Source organism: Thermobia domestica, chromosome 16 (genome assembly GCF_964235325.1).
Source record: "Thermobia domestica chromosome 16, izTheDome1.hap1.1, whole genome shotgun sequence".
Lineage (NCBI taxonomy): Eukaryota > Metazoa > Arthropoda > Insecta > Zygentoma > Lepismatidae > Thermobia > Thermobia domestica.
The window spans coordinates 34,325,749-34,348,654 of NC_137469.1; the positions used below are offsets into that span (position 1 = coordinate 34,325,749).

At 36.0% G+C, this 22,906-nt stretch overlaps 1 protein-coding gene across 6 annotated transcripts in view; it reads left to right on the forward strand.

Annotated features, from left to right (window-relative positions):
• RIC-3 (RIC3 acetylcholine receptor chaperone) overlaps window positions 1–20,768 on the forward strand; it is a 144,463-nt gene extending 123,695 nt beyond the window's left edge. For all 6 annotated transcript variants that reach the window (XM_081742275.1, XM_081742277.1, XM_081742276.1 and 3 more), the window contains 4 exons: window positions 6,326–6,386; window positions 9,504–9,605; window positions 15,433–15,536; window positions 18,276–20,768. In XM_081742275.1, coding sequence (XP_081598401.1) covers window positions 6,326–6,386; window positions 9,504–9,605; window positions 15,433–15,536; window positions 18,276–18,401 — 393 coding nt within the window. In that variant the 3' untranslated portion in view covers window positions 18,402–20,768. The remainder of the gene's footprint in view (window positions 1–6,325; window positions 6,387–9,503; window positions 9,606–15,432; window positions 15,537–18,275) is intronic.
• The last annotated feature ends 2,138 nt before the right edge of the window (window positions 20,769–22,906 follow it).

Below are 22,906 nucleotides of genomic sequence, written 5' to 3' on the forward strand. Positions count from 1 at the left end.
TTTCCTTAACAAACTACAGCGTTGTGTATTTATTTTATTTTGTGTATGTGTGTGTGGAATTTATAATAATATTACTATTAAGATTGTCAAAGTTTTCGCGTTTATATATGCTTATTCATGTAGAAAGTAAGTTTTTTTATATCGCTTTTCATTATTGGTTTTATATATAATTTTACAACCACGTTTAAAAGTTTTGAAAATGCTACATATTAAATAAACAGTGTTTTCAAGAAGTTATTCTTGAGCAGTACGTCACAAAACGTATTGCGTTACAATTAACTTATAGTCGTATTTATTGCAAAGCAACGCATCATACGGTGTAAAGTTTAACTAAACGTACTACAAGTCATCGAATCGTATACAGGGTGTCTATCGGTCACGAATGTTACGAAAAAGTCACGAAATCAGAAAACGGTCATGAAAGTCACGAAAAAGTCACGAAATTTAGCTTTTTACAAATATAAGTACAGATTGAAAAATGTTGTTCTATAAAACGCCAAAGTTCAATAACAAAAATGTCTATCGTCGGTTTTAGACGCTACCAAATTGCAAGCAAAGTACGTTTCTATTGCATGGATGAAAATTCGGCCTAACTCGCATTGATGAAAATATTAGGAAATTTTATGATTTGGTAAAGAAAAGGTCACGAAAAAGTCACAAAATTACAGGGATACATATTGGAAGTTATCGAATCGTACGGTGTTACAATTAACGTACAGGCTTCTTGACGTGTTCATTTTCAATGTTTTGAAAGTTTCTTTTATAAAGGAACTTTGTTCTTTCCGTGTAACAAAAGCATTTCCTCCTTTTTCCCTAAAAAAAAAAAAAGAAACACAATTGTTCCGTTACCATCTTTTCAGTGTTCATTTTAAATCATCTTTTTCAGCCGAATACTCTTGACGATAAGTATATAAATATAAATCTAAACTGGCATATGATTTAGCCCTCCCCGCTTGTATAGTTGACTAGTGCTTGCGCCTTTGGTGCACGTGGTCTTGGATTCGATTCCCAGTGGGAGAACATTAGAAATGTTGAACGCATTGCGATGGTTCCTTAAACAGTAGTTTCACGTCTCATATTGCCTCTGTGCTGAAAAGAGATGCTTAAACTTCAACGAACAGAAAGAAACGAATGGTATATGATTCTTACAAAGGAATATATCGTTGACTGGTGACTTTTCAGAAAAAGCGAAAACCTACTTTCTCAACGTTTACATTAACAAGTGTCATTTTTGCTTCATTATTACAAGTTAACTATTCAGGATTCACATATAAGAATATACAGCCGCAGTGCGGCTTTCTGCTGATATTCGACGAAAATGTAACGGTTTTTCGAGATGCAGCGACAATATACAGATCTCACAATTGCGAAGTGTTGTACGAGACAGTCAAGAAAATAACCACAATTTACCAATAAATCAGAATCATTTAATACTCTTGTATTGCATATGCAGCGTACGTAGTCTGATGGGAAATATGACGTGGATTATTGGTAGCAAGATGGCGGCTCTCCTTACAGACATGCACATGAAAGGTGTAGCGCGCAGGCGCCTAATTTTTGAGTAACGGAGGAGTTGGAGGGGGAGCGAGAAACCAACAGATATTCATGAAGAAACAGTATGGGGATTCCTGTTTATCATTTCAGAAGGTTTATGTATTGCACAGAAGTTTACAAGACGACGACAATAATTGATGTTGTTCGTACTAGTTGACCGCGTATTTTGATTTCACCTAAAACTCTTGCTACTGTAGGGGGCGCGGTGACTCAGTGGTAGAGCGTTCGCCTCCGGTGCTTGGGGTCCCTGGTTGGATCCCATCTCGCGCCGTGTGGACTTTGTGGTGGACAGACACCGTGCTCGTGGGTTTTCTCAGGGTTTACCCGTTTCCTCCCACTTTCTTCATTCTACCATTTCATTCATTTCTCATCTTCACCGTCTACTTTAACCGTGGGACGTAAAACTCAAAGATTTCATTTCATTTTTCTTGCTACTGTAGATCTAGTGATACAAGATAATATGTTGGCAGTAATCGACGATGTGGTGCAGAATTTAACATTACTCATGGTTTCGTGCACGATATAGTTCACGACGTGCTGCAATATAACAATTTCCTGTAGGTGGATACTAAAACAACTTACTCAAACTTGAAAGAACATCGTGTGAATGTTTGTAAAACACTTCTACTACGTTATGAGACTAGAGATAATAATTTCGTAAAGCGTATTGTCAGTGGCAATGACTGCTGCGCCCCAGCGAGAGACCAAACAAACCAGCGAGATGTAGGCGGCACTTGAATTTTATGACCTGACGTCGTGACATAAAACACAACAAGAGTTTCTCAGTTTCGAAATTAGAGAACTCGACCTGGAATAAATTTGAGTGATCTTGAAATAGAAAAGAAATATCCATAAATTTAGAAAAGGCCGTAATGAAATAGGAGACAGAAACATAAGGACAAACGTGATAGTCGTTGGTTTGGTTGGTTGCTTGATTTAAGGGTATAACATCTCCTTTCAGCACTGAGAGTATGAGATAAATTACAGTTTAATGTGACATCCAAACCGCATGAGCTTCCATGGAAACGAAACAGGTGTTCCGCGTCTAAGGCTTTCATTGTAACCATATATTCACAAGGGAAGTAGTGTAGAGTTTCGCAGATTAAGTATCGCTAAGCGCAAATCAACTTCCCAGTAACAAAATGCAAATGTTTATAGTGTAGCGAAATATACTTAGGTAAAATGTGTATATCTTTTGCTGTAAAACATTTACTTTTGAAACGCACTTGACTTCACAGCCGCAAGTTGATTGAAAACTTGAAACATGAATATGAAGTACATATAATCATCATGAATTTATCATCAATTCATACATCGAAAAATCAACCCTTGTCAGCACATGTAGTAGTAATGAAAGAATTTCAGTGAGTTTGCAGAGAATTAATTTCTCCCTACACCAAGGAAAATTTGTATTCAGACTGGTCCATTTGTCTAGTTTTTTTTTTTTAAAAAAAAAAAGAAAAGAAAAAAGAAAAGATGGGCAAGTACTTCTACTGGGAAGATTGAAGGTAATGACTCTCATTGAAATTCACAGAACTGCTGTTGATACAAGACACACTTTTCTTCACCATCATCATCTCCTGTTGTACACACTGTGCTTTGGCTTTTATATATATATATATAATATTTACCTAGATGAATGTCCCATTCTAGTAATTTATTTCTCTTGATGGCTTAGTGGCTAACATTTACTTACGCTTTCTATGGTTTCGACTTGAATTCCTGATGGGAGTGATTGCTTCAGACACAAATCCAAGTAATCCGTCAGATTCCACGTCAAGTAACAGATCCCGAGTCATGTAACATGGGTAATAAAAAGGGACGTTAACTGCAATCAGTCGAATAAATTTTCGTTGTGCTTAAAATCATTCGTGCAATTTAGGATATAGAGAAACTTAGAGCCATGTTTTTTTATGTTAAGAAATAGGACACATTAAAATTTAGCATTGCAATAGCTCTGAAAAATCAGAAGGATAATTTCAGTAAGATGATGAAAAAAAAGTGGTTGTACGAAATTCACAAAAGCATGGTAAAGAAAATGAGTATATTTAGCATGATTATTCCCAAGTCAATCAGAAAGCCGTATATTGCACTGGAGCTGAGGGATACAGAATTAAGTTTAAAAATAATGATAATAAATAAACAAAGCAAGAAGAAGATGGTATGAAGGACGTGTTGAATAATCTCTTAGTTTATGTGATAAACCACGTTCTTTTTTACACGATAGGTCAGTTACTCGTTTCGTCTATCAGACCGTCCTGTTCTTGCCTCTTCTATAATGCAATTAAAGAAGACTGGTATCTGATAAATAGTTGCACATGCTGTGAACAAAACAAAGGGAAGGGTTGTTCGCCAATCACTGTAGTATTCGCTCACGCTGTTTCTAAGCAAGGGGCCACGGTGGTTCAGTGGTAGAGCTTTCACCTCTGGTTCCTGGGTCGATCCCAACTCACGCCAAGTGAGTTTTGTAGTGGACAAACACCGTGTGCTTGGGTTGTCTCGGGGTTCTCCCGTTTCATCCCACTTTCTTCATTCCACCATTTCATTCATTTCTCATCGTCTCGATCTCCCTCAGCCTCGATGCATAATTGTGGGATGTTAAACTAAATATTTCTTTTTTTTTTTTTTTCTAGACTATCAAAGTTACTGACCACACTGTTGCCAGTAGTTGTATATTTAATCTGGCTTTTAAATACTCCAAGTATTACTACTTTTGTTAACTAGAAATCGTACGTTATAATTCGTCCTGTCGATCATTATGACTTGTTAGACTTCTAAATGTATCAGCAGATCTGTTGTCTCTGTTATTACAAGGCATCATATGTTCTGTTGAACTGTCGGACACCAGCTTTCCAGTAACTTATGCCTGGCAGCTCCAGGCAAAATAATCAAAATAACATTTTTATTTCAATTTGAGTTTCAAATTATTTTCATGCAGAGTCATTATCAATAATTGGCACGGTGCATTGTGAGTCCTTATATGTCACAATTTAAACGGTTCTCGTAGTCTGAAATTTTGTTACTGCGTTATTTTAATTCTTTAAGAATTCCATTTCTTGAAAATCTTCAAACGACAAATAATTGATTCCGTTCTAAATTAAACATATACTAGTCTAAATGTGAACGTCTGTAGACATTTGTTTTTCTTTTTAAAATACCAGTGTTACTCGTCAGTATAAAAGCATATGCTATTTAGTAATGCTTATTAATGTGTAGAAAATGTAGGGAAATGCATAAGTGGATGTGTGAATGAAATTCCGTAATTATTTTCTACATTAAGAAAATGAATTCGGAAATAGTGCATTTCATTAAAGTTTTGCTTTTTGTGTGTGTGTGTGTGTGTGACAATTAAAGAAAAATAATAAGAATTTGTATATAACTATTAGGAACAAAATGAGTGTAAGTAAATTATATTGCAATGAGAACAGGAGTGTTTCAAAACATCAGAATCTGGAAAATTAATTAATTTTATATCTTTGTGAATAGAAACGAAAAGTAGTGAACAATTTTTAAATATAAACTTTTCTAATAAAACTTGGCTTTCCTTTACAACCTCAGCCACATGTATATATTAAATGTGATGTATGATAGAATTCTATTCGCAGTAAACATGGTTATTATAGAAATTTCTACTTGTATCTACTTCACAATCTTTCCGCTCAACGGTTTTTACATTTATAATTTTCAAAACCATTCTAGTTCCATGTTCAAGGGAAAAAGAAAATGAGTGAAACTGAAAAGCGTAAGATGCAGGAAAAAGACATACACAGATGCTGTGCATGAGATACTGACTCGTACTTAAAAGGATTGGTTTTCTTATTTGATTATTTACAAGAGAGATTACAAGAGTTTATAAAGTAATAAATAGATGTTCGAAATTTGTATATCATTTGCTTCTTTACTAAGTCAGTTCATTCATCATCGAAATGTTTTTTTGGTACACAATGTGTCGGGAAAATAACGGAAGTTTCTAAATTAAACAAAACGCATTATTTATTTTACAACTGTAGTTCTTTTTATTCAAAATACATCCCTTCCGCATCAATACACCGCTGGCCACGTTCAACCAATGCTAGCATAGAGTTTTTAATGTCCTTTTTCGGAATTACCTCAATGATTCTCGTCACGGCAGACTGGACGTGTTTTAACATTGTCATAAAATGTTCCTTTCATAGCCAATTTTAATTTTAGGAATAGAAAATAGTCACAGAGCGATAAATGAGGCGCGTGGGCGATCATTTCATGCACTTGTTCCACCTACTCATCCCGATTTTTGTTTTTCGATCTGTCTGGTTTTGGGTCGTCTTCCAAGAACTCACGACCGTCCCGGAATCGCGTATATCACTCGAACACATGTGTACGAGATTAAAATTCATCACCATACACTTGTTTCATCATTTCCAATGTTTGTGTAAATGTTTTACTAGCTTAAAATAAAATTTAATATTGGCTCTTTGTTCCATCATATTTTTGTGACGAGGTGACACCAGATACACACACTTTTCTTGTTATCACTTGATACTCCGTTAATCGGTTTTTCATGATTGTGGTCTCGTTTTGTTGAACAGATATCCAGCTTTCCGATGATATGTTGCTTCAATAGATGGCGCTAGTGGTTATCTGTAAAGGAAAAAGTTCCGTTACTTTTCCGACATACTGTGTATATAGCGTGGAGTTACATATTGTAATGTGATAAGTTTAGTTTTATTATTATATTAGATTTCAGTGAACTTTCTTAGTTATTCTTAAACATTGCCTTCTTATTCTCCAGGCCTTGAGAGAAGAGCCTGCGTCTAGTCCAAATGCCAATCAACAGCAGCAGCAGCAAGAAGGTAAGCAACAGTCAAACATCAATTGTACTAGAGTGTATTGTATAATTAATAAATTCTGATGTATAGAGATGTATGTGCATTTGAAACCTTCAAAGTAATTTTCCCCATAGATTGAATCAGAACCTAGGTAGATTAATTCTGGTATAGTCTCTTTATTTAGTATCGGTTTAAAGGGAAAAAAAGAGAACTATGTTTTGAGTTGTTTTTTTGCTTCCTTACACAGTACCCAGGTTATGAAGGTCGAAACCCACTATTAATATGGGCTAGGAACCATGACTGGAATTTAAATGCGGTACACAGACCGTTATGCAAGATACAGTATAGGCAAATCCCCAACCGAATTGTCTCGCCTCCAAGAGAATCCGATACAGGACCATGCCACCTGCTCCGGGAAACAAATGCTTATAGAGCCTGAGGAACATACTTTAACATTATAACCCAATTCACATGTCAATAAATAAAAGAACATTATCCTTCAACACCATTGCTCCTAGGAGATCACGATATACTTGAACTGTTATTACATCTAAAGCCAGAACTAATATTGTTGTAAGTTCCGCAATTAACCCCTTATCATAAAAATTCAAATATATTCGAGCTCGAAAAATAAAAGCTCGAAAATGATTATTTGCCCACGTTTCTGGCGAGTATACTTGATGTTTTATTAAAGGAAGATTTTAGGACCACGTATATATCATTGTTGCCTTCATTAAAAATAATTTCATTGTTGCCATTTGGTTTGTCCCTCAGTGATTGTTAGAATTTAGCAATAAAAAATTAGGTGAAAATTGAAACGCTCTTTCAGAAATAATCGGTATGTTAAAGGGTTAAAACGTCCAATGGATTTGGAATCCTGCTTGGCCGATTTAGCCTAATTGAGATTTGCGTAGTTCTCGTACCAGTCAAATGTCAGAATATAGTTATGACTTAAATTATGGTTATATGAATTTTCCAACAGAAGTAAGAATTATTTTTCCCACTTCACTGAGATCAGTGAAAGTACTTGTCCTGTTATATAAAATATATACAGAAGATATACAGGAGTTGGGCAAAAAAATCTAAAACGTTTGCGAAAGTGTGAAAATCATACCTAGTATGGTGTGGGGCCTCCTTTTGCGTCCAAAAGAGCTTGAATCCGACGTGAAATGGACGTATACAGCTCCTGAATAATGGTGTGTGGAATTTTGTACCATTGTTTCTCCAAAACATATTCCAGTTCCTTAAGGGATGCTGGTGGAGGGTAATGAAACCGAACACGCCTTTCTAACTCAGACCACAGTGGCTCAATGACGTTCAAATCTTGTGATTGTGGGACCCAGGGGAGGTGTGATAGCTCCTGGTCATGCTCCTCAAACCATGATTTCACCGTTTTTGCAACGTAACAGGGTGCCAAATCATCTTGGTAGATGCCATCACCACCAGGGAACATTATTTGGGCCATGGGTAGAACCTGGTCCCCCAAAATGGCCTCATACGCCTTAGCATTCATCATTCCATGCAGGGTTATGATGGGACCTGCAGAAAACCACGATATCACTGCCCATACTGTAACAGAACCACCCCCATGCTTTACAGTTGGGAGCAGACAGTCTGTATCATAGGCCTGCGACGGTGTTCTTCATACGTAAACACGACCGGTTGTTGGAAACAAGGTGAAGATCGATTCATTGGACCACATTACATGTTTCCACTGCTCATGAGTCCACACCTTGTAGTTCTTGCACCACTGGATATGCCTCTTCGCATTTACTGCTGTGACCAGGGACTTGGCGATAGCGGCCCTGCTATGAATTTTCATTTTATGAAGTTCCCGTCGCACTGTTTTCGATGAAACCGGGCTCTGTAGGCCGGAATTGAGTTCAGACGTAATTTTCATTGCAGTGGTCTTATTTTTAGCTGCTACAATCCGTTGTAATGCCCTTCGGTCCCTATCTGACAGGATTGTCTTTCGACCACTGTTGTGCTTTGCAGACGTCGTTTGCCCATGAATTGTGTATGCCCTCGTGACATTGGACACAGTACCTTTCGATACCCCCACAATGTTCGCCACAGTTGCCACTGAAGCTCGAACTAAACGGGCACCAACGATCATGCCTCTTTGGAAGTCTGTCAGGTCTCCTATTTTACTGCACCACTTTCACACCACGTCACTCACAGGTGAACTGGTGACGTGGTTACTGGTTACTGCTGACGGAAGAGGAAGGTCCACATGACACATTGAAAACAAAAAAACGATCGGCAACCGCAACACGTGTTGTACAGTGGAGGGCCAAACTTACGTGTCCTTTATGAAGTGTTTTTAGATTTTTTTCTACCCCTGTATATCTTTATAGCGAAGATAAAAATATGGTGCTTACAGTTTTATTGAATTGAGGATAATACGTGCATCATGTCATCGGTATATTGAGTTCTCGAAATTTATGCAAAATACGTTTAACCTGAAACAAATAAAACTAATGTGCACACTTCCAAGAAAGTAATTAATAATTTTAGTCCGAAGTTCACGTATAAGAAAGAAAGAAAGTCTATACCGAGAAAGAAAATGGATTTAACCAAACAATAAAGCACCCATCAAGAAGCATTCCCAGACTATATCTTGAAGGTTACAATAAATCACAATCATACAGTTTAACAAATAAGTGGGGGCCGCGGTGGCTCAGTGGTAGAGCGTTCACCTCTGGTGCTTGGGGTCCCGGGTTCGATCCCAGCCCCCGCCAAGTGAACTTTGTGGTGGACAAACACCGTGTGCGTGGGTTTTCTCGGGGTTCTCCCGTTTCCTCCCACTTTCTTCATTCCACCATTTCATTCATTACTCATCATCACCGTCTCCTTTAGCCTAACCGGCATAACCGTGGGACGTAAAACTCAAAGATTTCATTTCATTTCATTTTAACAAATAAGCATATAAAGGGAAGAAACATAACTATTACTTGAAATTCACATTGGTCCATAGGGAGTTAAATTTCCCGACTGAAGGAACGTCACTGTTGGCTGGCTCGAATGTTAGTGTTTTTATTATTATTATTATTATTATTATTATTATTATTATTATTATTATTATTATTATTAAGTGATCGTTGTGCTGTAATAAACTTTGCTTTGCTTTGTTTTTGTTAGACGCCCGGCCGGATCACAGATTGCAAGAAGAGAAGAAAAAACCGTCGTTTGAATATATGAACGCTAATGATGAAGACGCTGCAAATACAAATTACACCACAGGTGAGTATCAAAGGTATTACTAATCATATTCTTCTGTTTCTCTATATGACGTGTGCTTCTGTTTTCCTCAACGGACAATTATTAGATTTCCATGCTGTGTGCATAAGTTTCGGAAGCAAGCCTTATAGAACAGCTATGCTCGTCCGTCCATCTGTGTTTGCTGACAGGTATCGGAGCAAAAACAGTAACATACTGTACATGGAGAAGTTTTTTTGTAAATCGGTTCAGCGTCCCAAGAATAGATTCCATCTCCTCCGTTAATCCTCTTATCCAAATAAGAAGTGTTCGAAATCAACCATTTCAACTTGACCGCCATAGCACAAAAACGGTAGCATATAATGACAGGCGGTTTCTTGCAATCTCTTCAGCGTCCCTAAAGAACATACCATCACCACCCACAACACCCTACTGAAACCAGAAATGGCTGAAATTTATTAGAACTTCCACTCTGTGTGTTCGTGGAGGGAAAACGGTAAAGGATGTCTTTTTTTTTTATTTTAATCAATTCTGCATCCCAAGAATAGGCTCCATCTTCTCTGTTAACCTATTCAACTGGTAGAAATCAACCATTCCGATTTCAAACGTTGATTGCCATAGAAGAAACTCGGTAGCAGATAGTGATCAACGGTTTTTGCAATCAATTCAGCGAATCAAGTGAACATGTAATCACCACCCGCAACAGTTTTCTAAAACCGAAAGTGGTTAAAATTTTCTACTACTTCCGGTTTCAATATTGATTCCCATAGTGAGCGAAAACTAAACGGTTTTTTGCAATCGGTTCTCCATCCCAAGAATAGCTTTTATCTCCTCCGCTAACCCATTTTTGGTATATGTTTCATCTTTGAACGTCCTTATAATATTACGGAATTATAATTTTGTGTATATACACCAGATTTTGACAGTTTAATTATGTGTTTTCTAGACAGTGATAATACTCTGTTTTCGAAAGACTGTTACAAAATCTGAGCATTTAAGTTTGATTATTACGAATGTGACTTTTATTCTCGTGTTAATGTTTTCTCCGTATATCGTGACCGACAAAAGGAACAGAAAGGTTCCTAAAAATTTTCACATAGTAGAGATGCAGGCGTAATAAAGTCAGTTGTATTATTAACTTCATATTAATGTGCCAGAATTCTCCTTATTATATTTCGTGTATTTAATTTTATTTAGAATTGTTAAATAACCGAGCGAAGTAGCTCAAGTGGTAGAGCGTTGGCTTCGCATTCGGGAGGTCGCGGGTTCGATTCCCGCTGCCGACCATCCTGATTGGGGTTTTCCAGGGTTTCCCTCAATCCTACCAGGCAAATGCCGGAATGGTACCTACTAAGACAGGCCCTGGCCGATACCTTCCCAAATCCTTTCCATTGTTGTTGTTGTTGTTGTTAGATATCCAGTATAAAATGGCCTCTGAGCTGTATCTGGTGATTGTTAAATAAATAAAATAAATAAATATAGAGAGTGACGTAGGGAAACGGGAAATTTTGAAGTAGCGTAATTTCCACAAATAAACAGAGGAGAAACATCTTTTATTGGCGAAAGTGCATGTATACAGTATGCGATTTATATTTTCATTACAAAATATCACAAACTGTCTCTTTACTTCTTAAAGATGAATCGGGAAGATATGCTTCCTTTCGGAGTTCACATTCTTCCATAATAGCTTTCATGGAAAATGTCACCGTTACGTGAAATGGTGCACCTTCCAAACAATTGGCGAACGGCTTCCATCGATTGTCGAGCAGTGTGTGACGTGGTTCCGACCTGCTGAAACCACATGGTTTCAATGTTAAGATTAAAATCGTGAAGTCTCGTGGAAAGAATGTTTTAAGCATATCAACATATCGAGCGAATGTTACTGTTATTATCACCCTGCTTGTAAAGTGCTTTAACAGCGATAGCACGTTTTCGCACCACTCCAGTGCTGCGTGATTACTAAATGGCAACGCGTTTACAGCAACCACACATTGGTTCCGAACAACTGCCGGCATTATTTATTGCCAACTCTAACGTTCAAAATTTCCTATTTTCCTGCGTCACACTGTATAAAGAGCAGGACCGTGCCGTGGGGGGAAGCGACGGCCCCGGGCGCCGAAGTAAGGGAGAGGGAATTCGGGAGAAAAGAGGAAAAATTGCTTGGAATATATGTATGGGGGCGCCGCCGTATACTCTCGCCCCGGGCGCTGATTTTGCAGGGCACGGCCCTGATAAAGAGTGAGTATAATACTGTATAAGACGATTCTTTACGTCTTGGATAGTGTAAAGTTGTAACTGTGAGATTTTATGGATGTTTAATTTTAGCTATATTTAATATATTATTGTTTAAATTACAGTGTTGAATTTCATCATAAATAATTTATACAACATTATAAGTTATTAATGAAATAGTGAAGAATATCGTCGATTCGTTTTTGAAAAAGAAAAAAAGCACGCAAAGGAATTAAACTACCCTTTGATAGTTATTTCATGAGATATTACTCATCATGTATTGTGGGTCATTAATGATAAATTTATTTAAAAAATGTGAACAAAATTGACCGAGACATTTTTGAGAAAACTACCCGAAAAAAAAAGTCCCCAAGAATAGACTACCCCTTGCGGATTTTTCATAACAAATGAGTTATGCTCTATTGACAAATTGTGATTTGGGCATGATAGAAAACCTTCGGAAAACATAGTTCACCGAGTGGATGCTATAGAACTGATTGGGAATAGCACGAGCCCGAACAAAGAGAAAGATTTTGTGAAGAGTGATATGGTGTGATGTCACAGTAGATATGACACAAAATAGAAACAGGTGGATGACAGCTAGGAAAAGCCAATCCTAGCTAACTGGGAATAAGGTTTTAACGATTAAGGAGACATTTATAAAATATGAACAAAATACCTGAGTCGTTTTAAAGAAAATCACCTGAAAAACTCCCTGCCATGACTAAACTGGCCCTTTTGAATTTTTTCAGGAGAAATGGACTACATTAACGAAATACTTATTTATGGAATATGAACAAAATTGCGTCAAAATAAATCGTCCGAAAAAATCCTCAAAAATAAACTACACCTCATATATTTTTTCAGGACAAATGAGTTACGCCATATTGTCAGGTTATTAATGAAATATTTATTTATGAAATATGAACAATATCGCCGGGGTCATTTTTGAGAAAATCGACCGGAGAAAAACTCACCTCAAGAGTAAAGTACCCCTCATAGATTTCTCAGGATAAATGATTTTTGTCGTATTATCAATTAATAATATATATACAAACAAAATTGCGTGGTTTGTTTAAAATCTCCCGGAAATAACACACCCTCAATAATAAACTACCCCTTGTGAATATTTTCACGAGAAATGAGTTATGCCATATTATCTGGTTACTAGCGAAATAACATCGTTGAAAATGTGAACCCCCCTATGTTGACTTTTTTTGTGATTTTTGAGTTTTTGGCATAAACCTCATGAAAAAGCAAAAACCCATGTTCTAGCAAACCCTCGTGCGTCACAAGACATCAATTGCTGAAAAACAATCGATTAAAGCGTTTGCTTACATGTCGATTGTTGGCAATTTCAGGTAATACCTCGTATGCCACTGAGTTCAATGTATTATAGCCATATGTGCTGTGATAAGAGCAGCTGTATCAGCGTGTTTTTAAAGGATAAAACACCTTTTGGAAGGTCTGAAATGTTAATATTGTGAATAGATATAGTGATGTTTCTTTCGTCTCCTGAAAAAAAATAACAAATTGGACATACGAGGTATCACATCTTCAACGATAATTATTTATGAAATATAGATAAAATTGTTTAAGTCGTTTTTGAGAAAATCGTTTTAAAAGATCTCTCCCCCTAAAAGTAAATTACCCCTTCTGGATTTTTTTCCCAGAGAAGTGGCTTATACCAGATTATAGGGTTGTTAATGAAATATTGATGTATGAAATTTTAAAACAAAATCGTTAGAGACTTTCGGGAGGAAATCGGACTTTTTTATTTTCACCTTTCAGTAAATTACGCTCAATTTTGGGGATAGAAAGAAAATTCGAGAAAGATCTTTAGAGAATCGTATGAAAACCTTAAATGTAAAATTTGGTGCAGATACGTTGAATGGTACAGCCTCTAGACGAGTGGATACATGTATACCAGAACGGACGTTCGGGCGGACGAACAGATGAGCAAACATCAAAAAATCACTGTTTTGGCATCTATGGATCATGAAACGTGTAAATTCGTTGAAATCTGGAGTTCGATTTTTTTTTTTTTTTTTTTTTTAATCGATCACCATATTTTCTTTTACCGTCGAAAATTAAAAAGAAAAAAAAAGTTTTATAAAATGAAAACTGCAATCCTTATTTTTCTTCCAGTATTGTCTCGTGAACAACATCGTTTGATCATGTATATGGATTGTTGATAACACTGTAAAGGAAATCTGACATAGAGTCATATACAGAGTGGCCCATAATTATGTTAATGATGTTGAACTGGTTATACTATTTGCAAATTCTGGACAAAACGTTTCGATATGGCAACACTGTATAGCCTGAGAGTGAGGATAACGGTCACTGGAACTGGACTTAGAACCGTTAGTGTATGCCAGACAGCATGGCGGAACAGTTGTCACTGGAATAGCATGTGCGTTGTGTACGTTTGTCTTTAATAAACAATTACGCGGAGGTAAGACGAAGCTTGATCTCCCTATTTGACACCACCTGTCTTTTTCTTATGGAGTATTTTAAAGGACAAAGTCACATACGCAATTTGGCCGAACTACGGGAAGTTATCACAGAGAGAGTTCCACAGAATATCAGTACGGGTCTGTCAAGCTGCTTGTGACATTAATCCAATGTTCTCGGAATTGCTGCCAGAGTGAGTGTTGCTGTGCTGAGCTTTCGTTGCCATACAGCGGCAACATCTTCAGAGCTATGTGTTGGAGTGTGCTGGTCGTACAATTTATATTGTAATCTTTAGGAATTGCTGTATTTCTATTGGATGTTTTTGTTGGCCAATGGCGTGCTCTGATTTTGCTGGTGGAAACTGCTCTCTGGTTGGCTGATGGTTCTTTTCGTACTGAGAAGCTGGATCCAGATGTCAGGTAGATGATAACCTTCGTCTCTGTTGATGGATGGCTTGTATGTACGGATGAATAGAGATTCATGTATTTTCCTGTCCCAGAACTGTTTGACATCTGGATCCAGCTTCTCAGTACGAAAAGAACCATCAGCCAATCAGAGAACAGTTTCCACTAGCAAAATCAGATCACGCCATTGGCCAACAAAAACAACCAATAGAAATACAGCAATTCCTAAAGACTACAATATAAATTGTACGACCAGCACACTCCAACACATAGCTCTGAAGATGTTCCCGCTGTATGGTAACGAAAGCTCAGCACAGCAACACTCACTCTGGCAGCAATCCCGAGAACATTGGATTAATAGTAGACGCCAGCAAAGCTTCAAGATCATATTGCTTGTGACATGTTGCTTTTCGTCTCCAGGTATATATCGATTTGGATGGTGCATTGGTGAATCCATGCCATGGAGAACAGAGATTAAATTTCTTGTAAGGAAATATATGAGAGTAATGTGTTTATGTTCAAGTTATGTTACTAGTTTCTATACCGCAGTCTTTGAAACGACATATACATAATTATGGGTCACTCTGTATATTAAAACTTTGTGTCTAAATTCTTTTAATATTACAGTTTAATTAAGAAATCATCATCTTAAAATAATCGCAAGAAATTAGAGACCAATTTCTGGCTTTAATGTTCAATTAGTGAATTACCTCTTAAACATTGTCCTTTGCTAAGTTTCTTGTTCTTATTTTCCATAGCAAGTGCAGCTGCAGAGGCCACAAATGCCACCGGTGCAGAAGAGACATCTGCGGACATTTCTGTAATGGAATCTTTTGGAGATATGGAGGATCAGCAAGATAGGGTAAGCGACACTTATTAAGGCAGCTTATGGATCACTACCAAATATTTCAATGAAATTGTTTTAATCATATATTTGGTATAATTCTCAATAACAAGACATTTAAGTCGCAGTTTTCGTAACCACATACCATATTCCTTTAAGAATAAGTCCTAAAACGAAATGCATCTTACATGCCTTGATTATTTCAGTTTCAAGAAGTATTCCTGATTCTGTGTTGTTTGATGCTTTCTTGTTTCCGTGCAGTGTACAACAGCATTCCAGCTAAGTACGGTTCAATGACACAGTAATTCCAAGTTGGATACAATCCCTTTATTTATGATTTCATGTGTGTGTGTGTGCTTTTCTCTGGACACACATACGCTGCAGACACTGCCAGACGTGCATGTGGTTCTACGTTTACTTTAGCAGTTAACGCCTCCTATGTTTGTTGCTAAATAGCATTTTGTATTTTTAAAAAAGGAAGAAGAAAAAAGAAGTTTATAATATGCAGGGAAAATATTTTCCCCTCAAAATTGAATAGAGGATGAAGTGCATCTTATACTTCGGCAAATACGGGAATTTCGTTGAAGAGTGTTATTTATTCAAGTCTTCGTAAAAAGCCAATAAATATATTGAATAAATAGCCATTTTATAGTTAGGAGCATTCGCTAGGTAAGAATGGTTCATTTCATGCCCTTTTCCCCTAAAAACTATTCTATAGTACCGTGATCGTCTATTTACAGATACATTCTTTTAGGTTGAAACTTTCCAAATACGTTTCTGTGTTATATAAAAATTAACCATTGACGATCAAAACGCATCGCAAAGTCCATTTTATGAGTATTTTTATGCGTGAGGTAGTCCAGAAAACATCACGTTTACTTTATGCATGTATTCTATTTACACTAATATAAAGAAACACAGGACTACCATAAATGATTCATTCATTTTGAAAAGGCTATATTTTCAAAACTATTACACGTACATACATCAAAGTTATATGAAAAGAACCACAAACTAATCAAGTTTATACGCCCTCTACAAATGTTCGATATGTGTCCCTTTGGTGACACGACACACGTCTAGATGATATTCGATCTCATTCCATACATTTTTTGTAGCATTCCGATCCTGGCAATTGTCTGCACTGCAGCACTGATGCGTTCTTTGAGCTCGACTAAGGATTGCGGTAGTAGGGGTACATAAACAAGGTCCTTAACGTACCCCCGCAGAAAAAAAGTCGCAGGGCGTTAAATCAGGAGATCTGGGAGGCCAGGTGCTTGTCCCTTTACACAAGCAACCAATGTCCTTGACTTGCCGATACCACCGCAAAATGCTTTGTTTACTTGGCGGTTCTTTTCCATACTCTTTTCTGAAAACGCGTTGCACAGCTGTAACAGACGAACACCTGGCATATTCAAGTACACAAAATCTTTTTTCTTGCTTTCCCTCCGTTTTCGACAGGTACTAACCTCGTACTGCGACACTGCACACTGCCACACCCGATCGGAAAGATAATGAACTCGTGCTGACACACAGTACAAACTTGGTTAGTTTGTGGTTCTTTTCATATAGCTTTCATGCGTGTATGTGTAATACTTTTGAAAATATAGTCTTTTCAAAACGAATGAATCCTTTATGCTAACCCTGTACATATAATATACATTGAAAGTAGTAAATAAAAATATGAGCTTTTGAGCTGTCTTGCTGATCGTTGAGTGAAGAAAAGAAATAGTTTAAAAAGATGAAAATGTAGAAAAGCTGCCAATTGTATGTAGCTTCTCACCGACATAGAATATTGCAGCAGAAATAGGGCGGAACTATCCATAAATTCGAGAAATTTTTCTCAAAAAAGATATTTTTTTCTTGACTTTGGGCACTCTTTGGATCAGCTACTTACACGAAAGGATCTAGGATATATATTTACCAAGTTCCATTGAAATACGGTTAGTAGGACAACATTTTTTTGTAGTACATGTGACTAGGGGAGAGAGAAAGATTTTTTTCACAGCATACAGTAGTCTGTAACCTTACAAGTATAACGAATGGATGAGCATGAACTTACAGTGTAATTAAGTACATAAATACCAGTCAAATGAACATCACCTTGTCACGAAGGTTCCCTTGGCGGCTGTATAGTTAGCGTCGCGGGAAACGTGGGTTCAATTCCCGGTTGTAGCTTATGTGATTCCGATCCAAGTTGAGCTGTATGACCACATTTTACATAGCCTCAGTGCTGAAAGCATCGTAAATTCCGAATCAAGCAATCAACCTGCCCATAAATCATACACTGATTCAAGTAATTTTAAGGGGGAATTAAGAATCAGCTTCTGTTTTTTTGTCAGGTTCAACAAAAGTTGTTGATATTGTAATTTTAAGCGAAATATTTTATAACTAAGGATCTTTTTGTCTTGGGGCACCGTAGTCTGTTGATAAAAGTAGTGCTTACCCAATTTTCGGCGTCCACCCAGGGTCGAGAGGCAAACTGAGGAGTCACGTGAGTAAAAGACGTGATGGCTACTAGGTCTAGAAAGCTCCCGATACGCTGGTTAGCGATAGGGCTATGCGGCGTGCTGACAACGCGTTCGTCGCTAGATTAGACGTAGTTCCACCAATCGCCAACAGATGGCGTGGAGTGGCTGAGGCCCACAAATCGGGCCGTTACGCCAAATGCTTTGTTTTTTATCTTTTTGTCTTGTTACTTTTGTACATATTTAATTGTTTAGTAACAAGGGATTTTTTTCTCTCTCTTCTTTTCAGGATTTGCTGCCGCCAGAACTTCCGATTGATCATCAAAACACGGAGGACATCGAAATCCTGAATGGCCATCTGAGCAATAACATAAGTACAGATACTTCACAAGAATCACACCAACATCAAGACTGAACAAACAAGTAGAGTATCAAAATAATGTTGAGTTAGCCAACAAAAAAAAAAAAAAAAAGAACAAAAACAATCATAGTGGGCTCTTTATATTGTTACTTAAGTAGCAAGTTTTAACAGAACATGCTTCAATCACAATCAAGCAATATGCCTCAAATTTTATTGTAGAGTTAATGCAAAACTTTTTACACACTGTGGTTGGGATATGTGTGTATGTGAAATATGTCGATTTGCTTGTCACTTTTCTTGGCTCAAAAAATATTATTCTCGTTAACTTTTTATTTCTTTTCATAATATATAAAAAGCAGATGTCATAGATTATAGAGAGAAAAAAAACTGCAGCCTTCTCAATCGTAGATTTAATTTAGAAGCGCAATCAATGTGCCCTGTGTCATTTCTCAATTTTCACCAGAGGCGGATTTACGAGAAAGAAATTTTGAAAATTCTCCTTCCAAGCACACCTTTCAAACATGCGTAATCTTGTGTAAGTTCCAGAAGCCAAAAATGCTTTTCCAGACCAAATAAAAGTTTAATATTGCAAAATAGACCAGTTTCTTTAAAACATGAAGCACAGCACGTAGAAAGTAAGTTAACTTGGAAACACAAAGTGGTTTTAGGTCCATTTACTTATTGCGTCAGATATTAATATTTGTCTGATAATTTTTGTAGCGAAATCTAAAACAAACTGATCTCAGTTTTTCCGACTTCTTTGACTAAATAATCAGACATCAATTAGATAACCATATACAATAAGTTTGTGTGTAATTACCTTTATGTCAAGACATAACATCCCTTGCAACAAATCATAGTACAATAACCAAACTTTCGGTAGTTAGTAAGCTATATATAAATATGTTTCATTCTCCAAAATTTCTCTCTTGAGTCCGCCGCTGATTTTGACTATTGAAATATTAGAGAGGAAAAAGAAACTAGTTCTCAAACAATTTGAAAATAACAGTAGAAGAAATTAAATTCTGTGACGTTTCTTTTTGTATAGAGTAGAAAAGATTAACTTTTTTCAAATATAAATAATGTAGGTTATAGATTCTGAGTATAATTTCAATACATTAAAGAAACAGCCCATAGAATTTGTTTTAATAAATTTATAATACTGCATAACTCACAAAAGTAGAGCCTAATTGTGTATTCTAGTCAATATAATTTTAAAATTTTATTCTTTTCTCTAAGTTACAGTTCATATTTATTTATTTACTATTTTGTAACATTAAAAAAAAAAAAATGCACTTTCTGCAATCACAGAAGTTTTGTCAATAAATTGTTCTGTACAAAGTGAAAAATGAAGAAAGAAAAAATATTAATTTGTATCTCGTTTAATATACACTTGGCACGAGTCATGCAACACGGAAAATTCACTTTTTTTTTTTTTTTTTTTTTTTTTTGTTACGTTTCAGAGATGAATATCAAAATATTTCTAGTGAAAAGTATAAGCTTAGATTGGGTGCATATATATTTATGTGTGTGTATATAAGAGTGTATGCAAGTGTGTTAGGTATTCACGCATATAATTATGATTGAATATCCATTAATACGTGTATGTATATAGAATGAAAAAAAAAAAAGTTACAAAACGATGATAATGAGAGTGTTTATGAAAATAATTAGTTTATTTTCATTTTTATTTAATATTGTACAGGCTTATTTTTTTAAAACAAAATCTTGAACACTCGCTTATCTTCCAAACACTTGACTCGTATTCTGAAGCGGGGGCACGGTGGCTCAGTGGTAGAGCGTTCACCTCTGGTGCATGGGGTCCTTAGTTTGATCCCAGCTCGCGCCAAGTGAACTTTGTGGTGGACAAACACCGTGTGCGTGGGTTTCCTCGGGGCTCTCCCGTTTCTTCCCATTTTCTTCATTCCACCATTTCCTTCATTTCTCATGATCACCGTCTCCTTTAGCCCAGCGGACATAACTGTGGGATGTAAAACTGAAAGGTTTCGTATGTTTTGTTTTCTTCTTTCCTTTGAATCCTTTCTTTTACGTATTTATGGGTTAAAAAATATTACTTACTGGTGCGAGTAGAGAACTCTTCGAAAATAAGTGAGTCTGTTTTTTTTTTCTTTTTTGTAAAAAAAAAAAAAAAAAAACGACTATAAATCACTTCCACCATATTTCTACCAGAAGGAAAACGAAGAAATTACTCATAAGTAACTATTATATTAAAGTACATCATAATATGTGTTTTGAAATTGCAACACATCTTCCTTTGTTAACAAGGGATACATATTTCCTTGCTGTCGAAAATAATAGACTTGAAGGGTAATGACAATTTTGTCTTACTCTATGAATAAGAAAGAAACAGTATTAAAATTTCGTACAAAAGTTGTTATTTATTTTGTTATACAAAGAAAACATGATAAAACTATTTTCTTTCGAAGTGTGAGAAGTAACGTTGAAAGATTAGAAACACCGTATAATATTGCTGCTGTGATGAATATTTTAATTCATATGTTTGTGAATAGGTCTCAAGTATTTCATAGTACTCCACTGTGGGTATCCAGTTACTGTTCTATATTTTCTTGTTCATTATTGTTAATTTGAAGGCTAAAAATCTAAAGTAACGTAATAAGTAACATTACGTTCAGTACCAGATTCAATATGAATTAAGCGCCAAATATTGTGGAATTTTGTTGACGCCATATTGTAATAGTTTGTCATTGTAAATTTTTATTCTTAACCAAGTTAGGAACGAATTTCTGCTTGGTTACTGGTTAAAAGTATCATACAATGCTGACTCAAATATGAATTAAATTACTAAGCTAGTTCATAAAACCGATACGGAAATCAACATGAAATATGACACTTTTTTTATCATCTTATTTTCCTTGTTATCGCCGGGTATTTTTAAGTTATATAAATAAGAGTGGAACAAGCCAACATTTTTACCGTTGGAAATGAATACTGCAGAGACAAATGACATATGTAAATGACAGTAGTATGGGTCAGAATCAAACTAATAATGAAAAAATATGAGATCAGAATAATATGTTTATGGCAAAAAGAAAAAAGAAAAGAAAAATAAAGTATTGAAGAGTTGCCAAAGAAATGACCATTTTGATAGCTTGTTGGGGTACGGAAAACGGAAAAGTTAAACAGACTTGAAAGAACTTTGAAGATTTATTTTCGTAAACAGGCTGTTTCTAATAGTGCAAAATCGTAAGTGTATATATTACGTGTATTTTGATTTAAAAACTTCAGAAGTATTACCAATCGAAATGCCATTAAAAGGCAATTAATTTGCTGTAATTATTAACAGAAAATGCAAATAACTTATACGAGAAAATACAAATATATTAATCGTTTATATGTATAATTTTACAAAACTGGTATTACTGTGTATTTAAAGCCTGGATGTGTTGTTTTGGAGGCTCATTTATATAGAACTTCCAATGTTAATAAAAATAAGAAGAGGAAACATATAATACGACGAATGTTCACGGTTTTTTCGTGTACAAGAAACTATAATTCTTTAAAAGAAATCAGTGCCGTGCCGTGAGAAGGGGGCGAGTAGGGTGACGGCCCCGGGCACCGAAGTAAGAGGGCGCAAAATTCGGAAGGAAAAAAGAAAAGAATAAAGAGAGATAGGGAAAATGTTACTCATGTTAGGAAAATGCATGTGCATATATATATAAAATGGAAGGAAAAAAATAATAAAAAGTGCTCAAAATCAAGGAAAAGCGCGGTTTATTTTTGGAAATTTCTTACGCTTCGCGCTAACCATGGTGGTACTTCGTGGTTAGTCTGTCGACCTCACTCATATGTTCGAGGGCGCCGTCGTATACTCTTGCCCCGGGCGCTGATTTTCTACGGCACGGCACTGAATTTTCTCTCAGAGAAATTAAAACATTGCTGTTATGTTAACTTATTTTTACCTTGCTGATGTTTTTTTTTCGTGCAAGATATGTAATTATTATAACATTTTTGTTGTGCTGTTCTGCTTACTTTTAGAATATTTTTGTATATATAATGAATGCATAATTGTTGTTTTGGTTTATATACGCTTATTTTAACTAAAGATGAGCTGTTAGTAAATTTTTAATTAAGTTTGCTCCACTTGCTGCTTTATTTATTTTATTTATTTGTTCCTCTTGATTTTCTCATTTGAAAATAGTATGTAGATTTTAGTCTGCTAGCGTGAAGAAAAAGAAAAATAGAACATTCTAAGCTATTGCTTAACATCTGGTTATCAAAAGGGCCCTACCAGATGTGTCGTGCGAAGTTACTTCGACCAGTAATAGGTCTTATGATATGTTGTATTAGAGATATGTTAATCACAGAATCGATTGTACTTCGATATACGAGAGCTGATGAATAAAGAATGATCATAAATGAATAAAACATAATTACCTGTACTAATCCTCCAAATGTTGATGGTCTTTTTGAAAATAGTCCCCATTACATGCAATGCATTTGTCACAACGTTTTTGCCAATCATCAAAGACATGCTGGAAACCATTTTTTGGATAGATCGCCTCCTTCAAAATCATCTC